A 14424-nucleotide genomic window follows, 5' to 3' on the forward strand; every position below is an offset into this window, starting at 1 on the left:
CAAATTAGGCTGAGATGTTGAGAGGGCCAGGTGGGGATTAGCAGCTAATTTTTTGGTAGTATAAAACTCTTGTTATGGTTAAAGCAAGTAACATCATCTCTCAGGGTTATTTAACCCCAGAGAATGTAATTAAAATAAATGTAACTAAGTAAAAATATCTTTACTTTGCTGAACAAGGTGGAAAGTAAAAGTACCCATCTAAAAATCTACTTGAGTTAAAGTAAAATATATTTCATTTAGAATTTACTTTGAGTAAATATTCCGTAGTTACTTTAAACTACTTGATGCGAAGTAATGCCGAGTTATACAACCAATCTGCAACTGTTTGTTTTTAATCAACAATTTAAATACAAGTGGCGTAAGTAAAGAATTCTTTGATTCTTTGATTTGATTTGATCATCCAACAACAGGCTAGCTAGAGTATGTCTCTTAGTTAGCATTATCCTGCTACATTGAAATAGTGGGGAATCCGCACGTTTGCAATTTTCTTTCAGTTAAGGCAAATTTCAATTAACGGGTTATTTTTAAATGTTGCGACATAAAAAATGTAAGTCGAAATGTAATTAAGTAAAACTAGAATTACCTATTCCTTAAACTACTTAAAAAATGACAAATTACTGTCAAAATCTACTCATTTACACTAACTTGAGTAAATGTAATTCATTACTATCCACCTCTGTTTTTAGCGAATAACAGGAAATTACTAACAATGTTCTGTGTTCAGTGACAATAAACCAAACTTTTTTTCTGCTGACCCATATGTTAAAAATCACAAACCTTCATGATCCAAGTCAATAGACATTATTAGTAAACTCCTGGGGAACATAAGGCGAGACGACCCAAAAAGAAATCTCTTGCAACCCACCTAAGGGTCGCGACCCAGTCTTTGGGAAACGCAATAAACCAACGACGCTGTGGGGACATTTTGTTGTTTTCTTCACGTCATTACAAATGCTTTATAACTGAATCATGTGATCATTAGCCTCATCAAAGGATGATAAACTCATATGGTTTGATGTGGTGTTTTTTATTTGACACATGCGCTCCGCAGAGAGCAGTCTTAATGTCAGTGTCAAAACAGTGAAACTTATCTAATATAAACAAGTGTGTGTGTGTGTGTGTGTGTGTGCGCGTGCTCAAGACCACCGTGAGGCATAAATTCACATCATTATCTCACTCACTGCTACTTTTATGGCTCAGGCATATCCTCTAATTTGACATAATTTGGCTAAACATTAATCAGGCTCATTTCTAACTGGCCTCATTTATCTGGATCTATTCCTGTGCTTTTCTCCACACGCTGCTGAAGGAGTTGATTTTTGTACCTTTGGACGAAGCGGGTGAAGGGCACTAACCTGGCTAGTGTCTACAGAGGTTACTGGCTGAGTGCCATTCACTCATACAAACCTCTAAGGAGAGATGCAGATCTTAAAAGAGGGAGGTTTGTGTATTAATGTAAGTTAAAACAGCTGCATTTAAGACAAAGTTAACAGATGAGGAAAACCTTGAACAAATAATTAAATTACTACAATAAATGAAACATAATAATGATATTAGTCTAGGACGTACTTACAATACTTTAGGGTGTTGTGATTATAAAATATTTGTGCTCATTAGCTGCCAGTTTATGGATGTACTTTTAAATAAATCGTATTGTATTTTTCCCACTTTAATAGTGATAGTGATGATAGTGATAATTCTTGTACAGGAATATTTTAAGACTTTCTTGTGCTGACTTATTTTGTCTTTTGAACAAAATCTTAATACTAGCTAATCAATAGCTAACTAATTAAAATACGTACTGTTCATTTACGATGAAAGAAATACCTGCTTATCGTCGCAGCAGGTGAGAAGTAGGGTTCACTCTGAACAATTCAGAGGACACGTAAGGAGCCAAAATAAAAAAAAATTAAAAAATAAAGCTGTCCTCGCCTTCAGCCCCAGTATCCAGTCATTTTAATCCAGGCTGCATTTTTTGGACTGCAGCAGAATATTGAATTACCCAGAGAAAATCCCCTGTACAAATCTGTACGACAGTTTTCACATGTGACAAAGTGATTAATAGTATTTGCGTAGCCACAGGGCAAATTTTAATGATATGTTCTTTCCTGTTTTTTACCCTCCCTGATTTTCGTATCTACACTGCTTATCAACCGTGGTTAACAGCTACAATATAACGGCAGATAAAAGGTCCTCAACAGAAGTTGTTTACCTTTTATCGATCTCATGGCCATGGGCTGACCACATTTTACTCCTTGTCATTTTTTTTTTACCTTAACAATTTAACTCCTCTCGGGTCAAGTCTCAGGTCAAGTCTCTTCTTTTTCAGGTGCTTCTAGGTTGTTTTCTAAGAAAGACATCATAGAGATTGAGGTCTAAAAAAAGAAAGCTTGCGTGTTTAACGTTTTATAGTTTCTATCACGGGTAGAAGGGCATTTATCCAACATTGTGATCCTTCTCCCAACTTCACACACACACTGGCACACACACACACACGTTTCTCATCGTTATTCATGCCCTGAGGCTCTGAACTTAGTAACTGGGAGAGTACATCCAGCTCCTGGATTTGAGTTGGCTTCTTTGATCCATTCAATAATAAGGAACCCAAAGATGAGTCGATTCATATTCTCTTCTCTCCTTTTCTTTTTTTTGTCATCTCTTGTACCATTGTGTCCCCCCCTGTGGCACAGTCTACTTGCCTCCCACAGACAGACCATTACCATCGCTTGGCACCTCTCAAGACATGAAACAGAAACAGACAGAAAAACTGATTTGTGAAAACTCTGCTGCTGTTGGCTGCTGTTTTCTTTGGTATTGCCCACATTTTTGGTTCACGCACAAACATGATAGTGCCGCCCATCAGTGACAGGGCTCCATTAACACCAGGCTGTGTGATGAATATGTGTGTGTAATTGTGTGGTTGTTTATGTTTGTGTATGTCCGGGCATCTTCTGTCCACAGGGAGTCCTTGTTACCTTCATCTGTTCTTTCTCTGTATATTGCACACACACACACACACACACACACACATATATATATATACTCATATCAAATGAACATAATAAAATAATGAATTATATGTTGGGCAGTGATTAAATGCAGTTCTTGGATTCAGTTCTTACAGTATATGTTCACTATTACACAGTTTATTTGTATATATATATATATATATATATATTTACATATACATATATGTACTATGTGTTATTATTATTATTATCATTTTAATTGCTTAAATGACCTAACAGAACTCCATTTGCAATATACTAGTAGATCCCGATCCACTTAGATCCCGGCTTTTGTTAGCTTTCATTGCAGGTCTTCGTAAGAGCAGCCATCTGAGATGGTTGTAGTCTGAAAAGTAAAATGTTTCATTTATAAATATTAAATGACAGTTTTAGGGCCACAGTAAAATCACGGGGGGTGAGGCTATGATTTTTAATTAATTTATACGCTGAATAATTCAATTATCTAGGCAAATGATAAATGAAACATCTGTTGAAGTACAACGTGGGGAGGGGGGGGAATCAACAAGAGGAGGATGAGAGCAATACAAGGAAAGAACTCAGTGACCTGTGGCCTTGGTCATGGCTGAAGAAATGGAGCTTATCTTGTTAATGTGGGGAAGATAACCCTAATGCTCATGTGCTCATCATCTCCGCAGCTCATCTGGCAGAGAAGGAAAGCTCCACCAGAGCTGTTTGTGCTGACACTGTTCACCAGAGACCAAAGATTGGAGTCTTTTTATTTGTGTGTAAAATCTTAGCAGCTGGACAGAGACCGACACTCACTCAGCTGGTGCCTTAAAGCCAAAGTTAACATTTGTCCTTTAAAAAAAAAACACATCTACAGACCTTTAAAAAAGATTTTTTTCTTTTATTTCTTCTGTTTTTCTTTTCTTTTGGATACAACTGATTCTTAATATTTTCTTTCTCTGATGTTGGTGTTGTCACTATAGATGTTTTTCTTTTCTTTTTTTTAGCTTCTTGCATTGTTTATTTCTTATCTGCACAGACACACCAAGCTACTCCAGCAGAGAATCCTCCAACTGAGTTATTTGAAGCGACGGATAGGTATGGATCATGGTCTGCCTTGTAATTAGGAGAGATTGCTATTTTCCCCTTAGAATGGGCTCTCCTATCCTGATCTGTAATTATATGTTGTTCAAACATAGAGGGGAGTGTCCCTAGTTATTGTGCAGTCGGCTCCATTCTGCCTTTGCCACCATAACAAGTGCCAGCAGAACTGATTGTCTGCCTTGGTCTTGACTGTTCTGTTCATTTTAGATTGTGTGTGTGTCTGTGTGTGTGTGTGTGTGTGTTTTCCGGGAGAATGTGTTCAACTGTTTGTTTTTTTATATCATCTTGCCTCTAATACCTAATGGATCATGGTGTCCGTGTCTGTGTTGTGCCACTCGGTGACCCGGTGACCTTTGTGTAGTGACACCAATGTGCAATGATGATGAATGCCCTGAGAGAGTGAAGTAAGGACCCACCTGGATAATGTTAAAAGTTAAAAAAGAAAAACTCTGAAACCTTAAACGTTACAAGATGTTGACCTCCTCGTTTAATTAAGTGCAGCGTTTTGCTTTTAAACATTTACTGCCACCCACTTCACTCTTCCTGCAACACCTCCAATTACATCTAGCCTTTTTACAATACTGTGCATATATAAAAAAAAATACCAAAAGTGAGAGGCCATTACCTCTTTGATCACTGGAACGTTATAAAGAAAAACATCAATGCAGCTAACGGACTGATCTGCCATTTGCATGAAAAACCTAGAAAGTACTGAGTACTCCATTCTCCTGCAGATCACAGTGTAACATTTGACCCTGGTGAATGAGTTAGGCACAGGGAGTCTCTGCACCACACACGGAGTATATTTCAGTGCAAAGCTGTGACCCCCTTGTTTTCCAGTAACAGGAAATTGCCATGCAATGACCCAGTGACCACACTTGAAACCACTTCCTCCTTTGTTATGATTTTGTATGGCTTAACCACCTCAATTCCCATGTTCTCGTCCCCTGGAATACAGTCTACCCCACACATGTTGTCAAATCTTCTTACTCCGCTGTTTCTCCCATCTCTGACTGTCCAATCCTGAGTAGTCAAAAATACCAAAATACCCAAAATTACAATTGTCTACAAATGTAGCATCAAATGTGTTCTATGTTTAGTTTTTGTGTGGGTTGTAGGAATTCTTCTCGTGCTTTTTATAGGATTACTAGACAGAGACCAAAGACAAACACTGACATTTTCTAGTTGTTTTGTGTGCTGGAAGGCTTGGAGTTTGTTTCATCCTAATACAACGCAACGAAAAGATTTATTTAAAGCAATGTGTGCTTAAAGTCAGTAGGCCCCAGGAGGGAAGTTTGATCCTGCTTCTTTTCACAAAAGCCCCAAAACTTGATTTTACCCAAAGTCTGTCAGAACCAATAGTTACATAATTGGGAATAGGCTCCTCACGGCTCCTGGGTAATTAGGAATCAACAAAAAATAGTTTTGTGGGGTACTGAACAACACAATCAGCTCATTATATTCTGGCTCTGCGGTAGCCACCTCTGAGTCCATGTATAGACATAGACCAAATTATATTTTACATAATAAAATTTATGTCTTTTGGGAAATCAGCCAAATGCCTGTTTCTGTGTAATTAATTTGGGAGTCAGCTAGAGGAGGGGGTCGGGGAGGGGATAGGAAGGGTAAGTCCATACACACTGCACACTGAAGTTTTGACTACTAAAAGGCCAGTACAGTGTGTCCTGGCAGTAGAGGTCCTGTGATATGGCCCCCTTTCCCTCTGATTCTCCCTCTCTGCCTCTTTCTCTCAATCTCATTCCCTTCTCTTCATCCCTCTTTTCAGTCCTCGGCAATTAGAGAGGCAGAAAGGGAAAGAAAGGAATGTGCGAGCATGCTTTGTGAGGGATTGGGAGAAAGGGAGAGGAAGTACAAGAGAGAAAGTGAGAGATAAAGAGAGAGGGAGAGATGAGAGAGAGACAGAGGAGGGGAGGAGAAGAAGAAAGAAGAGGAGAAGTCCTGTCTTAATTGGCCTGTGTGGCCACGCTGGGCTGCGATGGTCTAGGCCTGCCAAACCCTGTGCCTCAATAGTTGGCCAGGCCTTACATGCATCCCGTGCATCCTGCCAACCACAACTAACACTAGTGTGCTCTTTGGCAGTTTCCAATGTCAGGCCTGGGAGAGTTGTGCCACCCACATCTACACTCTGCTCCACAGTTCAGGAGGCCTCTCTGATGGGGATGGATGCATGCCTTTTGGGTTTCTGGTTTATTTGGCTCCACCAGATTAGGATGAAGTGGTGTGTCTGAGCTCTTTCTAGTATTGAAATATTTGGAATAAATGCTGAGGGTGATGAAGAAGCAGACGTAAAATGGCTTTTGACGTCATTTTAAGTACGTGTCCAAACAGATCAGCTGAAAACTGTTTTCAGGTGTTTCAGCTTTGATAAGTAAAAATCACTACTGCACAATATGAAAGTGTGTGTGAAAGTGATTTCCTTCCCTTTATCTGCACTAAGTTTGCTTGAAAAACCTGCCAAGGAGTGCCAGTCTTCATGGAGGGAGCACAGTTTGTAAAAAAAAAAAAAGCTTCTTCTGCTTCTTTCTTTTTTTTTTCAAGCTTACAGTTAAGGCTAAAAAATAATGTGATAAAAATATTTGTTTAATGTTCTCAGTCAATCAATCAAAATACAATGTCATTAAATCAAGAACCTTTACCTTGGCTCACAACATACCAATTTATCTTGTTTTGTTTGATATGATGATGCGATACTCTGCTCTGCATGGCACAGCGGTGACGTGGCCAACCCCGAGGACCACAGAGACCCTGATCTCATCCCATGGCTCTAGAGACTTGCACCATATATAAACACCTGCAGGGAACAGACTTAGTCCCACGGCAGACACACATACGGCCCCTTCCCCTCCTCCCATCCACACACACACACACACACACTCACGCACACATATACATGCACGTGCATGCGTGCAAATGAACAAAAGTGTGGTTGTCGAAATGTGATAATAAAGTGTTACATCGAGGTGAAAGGAGCGCTTCAACTCACAGTGCATTCATGAAGAAAGAGAGAGTTGAGGGATGGTGCCTAGTATGTGTATCTCTGCATGTGTTTGCAAGCATGTTCAGTATGTGCACACATGTACGTGAACTTGCAGAGCCTCTAGCTATACAGCTTACAAAAGTAAACTATTTTTGTAAACGGGTGTTTTTCTTTCTTTCGGGGGTCACCTCTATATTAGGGCACTGGGACTTATAAAACAAAACAAAAATACATAAACCTCTTTACAACATGTGGACATCTCATCACTCTACACGGTTGCCAAAGGAAAAGAGATTTTCTTCTTCCCTCGTCTCAGTTCTAGACTCCACAATCTTTGACTCACAGCTCCATAACCTCAGTGTCAAAAACAGTTCCTATTCTGGGAAGATACTGTACTCTAAGTCTGCCCTGTAACAGACGGCCCATGGGTGGGTATATGTATGCATGTTAACAATGAAAGGTCATGTCATTTGCAAAATATGCATGTGATAATTTGAGACATGTTGGATGCTAAACTTAGCCACCGAAGTGAAGCTTGCTCCAGTAGTTAGCAAGCCACCGAAGGCTGGTAGGATGGATGAACAGAAGGGCGTGTCAGAGGCATTTAGGGCAGCTCAGGTTTAGTGTGGCATGCAGTAAAGGAAAGGCTGAGGAGTTTTGTGGCCAAGCCGCTTGCCACTCTGTGAGTGCTGATTTCCACTATGGCACACTTTGCACAATCATGTTGCAGGGGAGAAAAACAGACGGAGACAGACAGACAGAAGTGGAGGAGATACGGAGCAAAAATAGAGGGGAAGGAGGAAGAACAGGGAGGGTGAGAGGAAGAGAGAGGATGCTAAAAGCAGCTGGAGATTCTTTGCCAGGCCTTAAGATGTAATAAATCATTTACAGGGTACATACAGTGTGTGTGTGGACATACATCCAGGAGCAGTGGGAATACCAAACAAAGCAGCAAGTCTTTAGGACACTTCATGTTTGATAAAATGTTTTTTTATTGATATTAAAAATGTAAGTACATGAATTGTGCATTTCGGACGTTCTAACGTGCAGAGGTTTAATCAATAAAATACACACAGGCTGAGTGAGCTACTGACACAGAAAAAAGTTGCCATTGCCCGACAATTTATCTCTTCATATTCAAGCGAAAAGAAGTGGTTGTCTTTCACGCCATTCATAGGAGTAGCACACTAGAGGAGCCTGTTTGAACATTACCATATTGTATGAATGCAGTCCTAGCAGGAAAACAATTGAATAAAATAGAAAATATAATAATAATATTAATAACAATAATAATAATGATAATAATTGCACTGCCTGCTTTGTTGCACAACTGAAGTAGAATATAGTTAGAGAGAGGATGTAGTCTTGGTATTTAGAAATTCTCTGGTAAATGAGTGATTTTGATTTTTTTTTTAATGATGGACTTTTTAACATGACTGCACATTGCTTCTGTATCCCATGTAGTCAAACATGAAACAGTGAAGAATAAAAGTATAGTGTGGCACAGAATGACCTTATTTCTGACATGGGCTTTAGTGGTTAGTTACAGAGAGCTGTATCATTGTGGCCAGGTATGAGTAACAACCTCAGCTGCCAGTCCACAACAGAATCAATACATGATTATCATTATTACTACACTCAGGAGCTAACCGTGCTCCAGCTGGACAGCGAAGGTTGTGTTTTTGTTCCTGGATGTTTCAGAAATGGTTCAATTTGGTGTAAAACTTGATGATGATTGGAGCACTCTAATTAAAACACATATACACATACAGTCACTGCGGAACATCGAGGACATTGTCTTTTCGCAGACAAAGAAAAGACGGGCCGCGGGAGAGAACAGCTATGTGTTTTGCAATGATAAGCTCTCTCTGAAAGACAACGACTCTGTCCTAACAACAATGTTACCTTCAGGTAGGACTAAGAGAAACGCAAGTCAAATGTTAGCTGTGCCCTAACTCCTGCCTGCAGCTGATGGGACATTGACAGCGTGAAGGCCTAATCCAACATGTGGCAGTGACACTGGCACGTGAGCAAGATTCTCCTTAGAATACCATAGGACACCATGCACGATCATAAAGATAGGATTTAATGAAGAACAGGTCATTCTTCCCACCATCAATACTAAAGTGGCTTAAAACGTAGTGGGTTTGAGTACAATCAATGATGAACAATTATATTTCCATGGATAAAGTTACTTATTGATGCTTGTCCTTTTTACCGACAACCCGGATAGGTTTCCGGATGTGCCTATTTCTGTGACATGACATGCCGAAGTAATCCAGGCAATGCCGCTGTTTAAATATTAATTTAAAGTAACTATGGAAAACAAAAGAGGAAAAAGACATTATTTTTTGGTACAAAGCATCTACACAAAAGCCTTACAATTCCAATTGGAAAACAGAGATCATACAAAATAAATCCGTCAGTTGAGCATCAGTGCTACGTATATTATTTGGACCAATTTTTCAAATATATTTTATAACAAAATAAATAATGCCTTTATACAGTGCCCTTATTTGTATTTCAACAAACAAACAAAAAAGCTTGGCGGCTCATTACGCAAGATACAGCTCAGACTAAAGGAAAATAACACAACGTCCCTGGAAACTAATTATATATCTATCTATATATATATATGTTTATATTTATATATGTATATACATATACATATATATGTATATGTACATATGTATATATGTACGTATATAAACGTATGTATATGCATACTTACATATATAGATGCACATATACACATCTACATATAGCCACATATATACATATATACACATATATACATATACACACATATAAATATATATATATATATATATTCAAGTATTTGTTTTCAGGCAAAAGCATGTGAATACTACTGATATACATTTTAAAATAAATTGTTAGTTGACATTATTGCTGTTTTTTTCCCTTTGAATTAAAATGTTGTGCCTTTTCTTAAAAACTGTCAAAAACATCATTGCAAAAACATGAAAACAAAAAATACCTAACTTGAAAAAACAGGAATGTCACGGTACCAGAAAAATGAAGGGGTTTTCTTGTTTTTATCATTAAAACATTGATATGAAAAGAAAACAGAGAAAGACAAAATAAAATATAATCAACATTTTCCCGCTCGCTCTTTGTCCATGCCATGATACTTCCTGTCATAGCAGTCAGCAAAGGCAAACAGGAAGCCTGTCCCAGAACTGTAGTACTGTCCCAATCTAGGCGGTCCACGGTTTCCCATATTTGTCCATCTTGCCATTTATGCCGGCAAGTGAGTGATGAGCAGCCGCTAGCGATCGCTGTGAGCCTAGACGCCAACACAGCCCATATCTTTTCTCAGTGACACTTCCCCCTTGACGTTGCCACTGCCAGGAGCTCCCCCATATCCTTTGTTTTCCTTTTTAGAGTCACACTTTCCTTAAAACGGAAAGTTTTAATAGTCATTCAAAGAATAAACGTGCTTTTCAACCTCTTCTTTGAGTCCATTCCCAAAGCTAGCACCATGACATTTTTTAAGCTACACGTTCATTGTTCATAAAAAAATAGTGCCTTTTTTTTTTTTTTTTACTTACTTTGACGTAATCCGTGGCAATGTGCAATTTTGCAGACTCTTTTCTGCTTTTGTTTGTGATCGAAAGGTGCTGGAACAGGAATCTAATTTTACAAAATAATTCCTTACAGTGTGGAAGTCCCTTTAAAGGTAGAGGTGCAAACTAATAAGAAAAAGAACTAACAGAGATTTTCTTGTTGCCTCAGGAAAAATGATGTGGAATGGATTCTTTCATGCAAGCTTCTCTTCTCTCTCAGTTGTCGTCCGAAAGGACAAAAACATTCCGCCGGTGTCCTCTTGACACTTGCAAACCAGAGATGTCTTTCATCTTCTTTTCTCCCTTTCCTTTTTCTTGCTTAAGGATCCACCTGAATTGCAATCAGCCGAATTGTTAACTTTTTGTTCATCATTTGTGTTTGTGCCTTTTGTGTCAGTGACTGAAAGAGAGGGAGCGAAAGACTTCAAACAGGAAGAATGTGAAGGCATGTCTGTGTGCCAGAGAAGGGTGGGTGGGCGGTTTTGGTGAGGGCAGTAGAATAGGGCCGGAGGGTCAAGAAGTAGTGGATGAGAGCAGGGGGAGGGATTGGTGGGCTCGGACAGGGCAGGGGAGGTCAAAGAGGACTGCCACAGAAATGACGTCAGAGACAAAGCTATAATCCCCTAGTCTTTTTTTTTCTCCCTCCAAACTCTGTGCAAAGGGCTGGCAGCGGGCTCATTTGTGGTTGACATAGTTGTCCGTGGCAAGCAAGACGGGTGGCAGTTTGCTGGGCAGGCTGATCAGGGGCCTGTGGAAGATTGCCTGCTCCTGTGCTTTGATCTTCTCTGCCTGCTTCCGAAACTTTTTGGCCCTCAGGATGGCGGGGACACCCCTCCGGAGCCGCTGAGCCGCCTTCCTCTGCCACACCTCGTATTTGGAAACCTTCACGGTCACATGCTGCTTCCTCGGGACTTCCTATTGTGGCGTGCAGACAAAAGTAAAGGGAAAAGGGAAAAGATAGAGTGAATTCTTAAGGGTTGATAAGATTCTGTGCATGTACTCACTACAGAGGACAAAAGGCTTAGCTCGTTTCTTGAAAATATTCAGTCATTGTTGGACCAGTCAAATGGAAATCAAATGTCATTCTCTTGTTCCAAGCGCCATAACAGACTTGCCTCGCCTCCAACTGGTTCTTGTTTTGGTTTCCTTGATTGAGAGGAGCTGTCAACAAGTACTTAGTTCAGCTTCTTTAACATACTGTCAAAAGGAAGGGTGGTCACCGACCTCATATACATATGAGGAGCACGTCATCATTCACCCAACGACCTCCTGAACTGCAATATCTCACACAAGGTAAGAGACAGTGTTTATCACCAATAAACACACTGTCTCCAAATCTATATTCTTACACAGCAAAGTCTTTCAAGGAAGACTTAGGTCAAAAAAGATTAGGGCACAGTGGGAGGGGCCGCAGTGAGGCCTGAATTTATGCGCGAGTAGCAAGCGCTCCATGTGAATGGCTTGTTTTGGTCCTACCACTTGAAGAGTGTTTATCCCCCTTCATTCACTTCAGGCCTATTCAATAGGCTAAACACAGCTGGCCCTTGGAGCAGCATGTACCCATCAACTCTTCCTCCCAGCCCAGACAAACTGAGGACATGTCCTAACTAATTCCCTCACAGCCTCTCGATCACGCTTCAGACTGAAAATCGTATACTTTCCTCTTTCAGCTGTAGTAATTATGCAGGTTTCTTGTTTACCTTGCTCTCGATTACACACCACTGAAACCAAGATTTGGAGAAATCATAGCAGAAACATAAAAACATCTCTCTCTTCTCATCCCAAAGACTTCTGAGGGGATTTTAAGAGGCCTGGAAAGCAGCCACGGTTCTGTCTAGTGACCAGCCAAAGCTCAGCCTTTTGAAAAGACCTGAAAAACCTCTACGGCTACTTCATGTTTGTGACGTAGTTCAGAAAAGTTCGGCTGGCCAGCTCAGGTTCTTTTTTTTTTAACCACACAGATTGTGACACCTGGCAGATTTGTTAGAGCTCACTGTTCCCCTGACTAATAACCACACACTCAGAAGACAAAGTTTTGCTACAGACCAGCAGTGTCTGTCATCTCACACGTTGTCTGTGTCACTCCTTCACACACACACACACACACACACACACACATTGACATCTGCCAGTATGGCTGTCTTTTCCGGCAGCAAATATGCTGCAATTGTCTCGGTGTTTTCCACGATGATCAGCACTTTCAATGGAAGCTAAGTGCTTACAAGTGACCCTTTAACAAGAAAAACCTGTCTGTATGGCTCACACCGAGTGCCCAGTGTTAATGACATAGGGGCTGGGCTCAAAGGTGAATGGGGGCTCAGGAGATCATGAGGCAGATATAAACAAGGATGGCATGGTTTCCCATACTGGCGGCTAGTTGTTGTTGGTGTTGAAATGTACCTGCTTTAGTGCGGGCATCACGACCTGTAGAGTGGTGGCCGACACGTCCCGCGTGGACTTGGGCGGTTTGGCACAGTATTGCTCCAGCAGGTTGAGGTCACAGCTCCGGAAACAACATTCTTCTACGATCCCACGGTTCTGCGTACGCCTGTTGCTACCCCTGTTGGTTGGCTTACCTGAGGGGAAAAAAACAACAGTCAGGGATAAAGAGAGGACATGCGGAGGGAGAGGTGAAGGCCTGAGCACAGAGCAGTGGCATCAGTAATGAATCTAGGTTGTTTTTGCAGGATTACTACAGCAGTCATAGCAGCCTATGAGCAAAGAGGATAACGGAAAATCTATGTCCAAATCTTTTTGTTTGTGGAAGATAATCTGATTGAGGCTATCTGGAATTTCTTTAATGAGTGAATACACACGTAAACACCCCTTGGACTGTGGACATTAAAAGACAGTGAGGCAGAGAGGCTAAACTCTCAGACAGACCTTTGAGTGAGCAAATACACAAAATGGAAACTCTTCTTTGACCTTGTCTTTTATCACGTCAGCAAAGATAAAGGGAACGAGGAGGGGCCGTGAGGTAGAGAGATTAGCATGGAGAGAATGTGTGCGAGGTTTGAAAAAGAGGGATAGAAAAAAAACAAGAGGTTAGGGCTGCATAGATGGCATGTTGCACAGGGGAGCACTTTCCACAATCAATAAAAGGTCTTGTTTGAAGTCCTGCAACCCACACAATGTTGGAGAAACCTCCTGAGAGGAGAAGCTAGATTTGATTGCAGGAAGAGGAACATGAGCTAGAAAGAGAGGGTGACCCAGGGGGAGGAGAAGGCAAAGAGGAGGTGGGGAAGAGGGAGGAAGCACATCTCTGTTGGCCCAAATTGGATAATGATCTTTCTGATTGGAGAGAAGCTTCTGTGGCAAGCGACACACAAAGAAACTGCTTTGCTAACAAAGGGAAAATGCTTTGGGTGGGCTGTGGCAAATATTTCAATTTCTTTTCTTCAAAAGAGCTTTTTTAGCTATTTTTCTATCTTCAATGTTGAATGTTTAGAATACGTATCATTATTCAGAAAATTGAGAAGAGGTTTGGGTCTAATTCCGAGGGTGAGTTAATGGAGCTGGACAGGAGAGCGTGTTGATAATTAGTATTTTACATGTTATTCTTTCTGCTAAGACAAAATGCTGAAGTAATGTTTGTCCCAAACTCGTGCATCTTGTGCACACAGAAGCTTAACCATCCGAGGATTAACGGCCAGCACAATGCATTGGCATAATACTCTACAGCTACACCAATCATGACCTCAATGGCAATGATCAGAATTGGTGTTAATGATCTCTCCTCTTAACCTGACATCAAAAACAC

At 40.5% G+C, this 14424-nt stretch overlaps 1 protein-coding gene across 1 annotated transcript in view; it reads right to left on the minus strand.

Moving 5' to 3' along the window:
• Positions 1 to 10645: 10645 nt before the first annotated feature.
• igf2b (insulin-like growth factor 2b) overlaps positions 10646 to 14424 on the minus strand; it is a 5727-nt gene continuing 1948 nt past the window's right edge. Inside the window, 2 exon segments of the mRNA NM_001294219.1 lie at positions 10646 to 11579; positions 13065 to 13240. Coding sequence (NP_001281148.1) covers positions 11340 to 11579; positions 13065 to 13240 — 416 coding nt within the window. The 3' untranslated portion in view covers positions 10646 to 11339.

This window comes from Cynoglossus semilaevis, chromosome 6 (assembly GCF_000523025.1).
Source record: "Cynoglossus semilaevis isolate Cse_v1.0 chromosome 6, Cse_v1.0, whole genome shotgun sequence".
NCBI classification, from domain to species: domain Eukaryota; kingdom Metazoa; phylum Chordata; class Actinopteri; order Pleuronectiformes; family Cynoglossidae; genus Cynoglossus; species Cynoglossus semilaevis.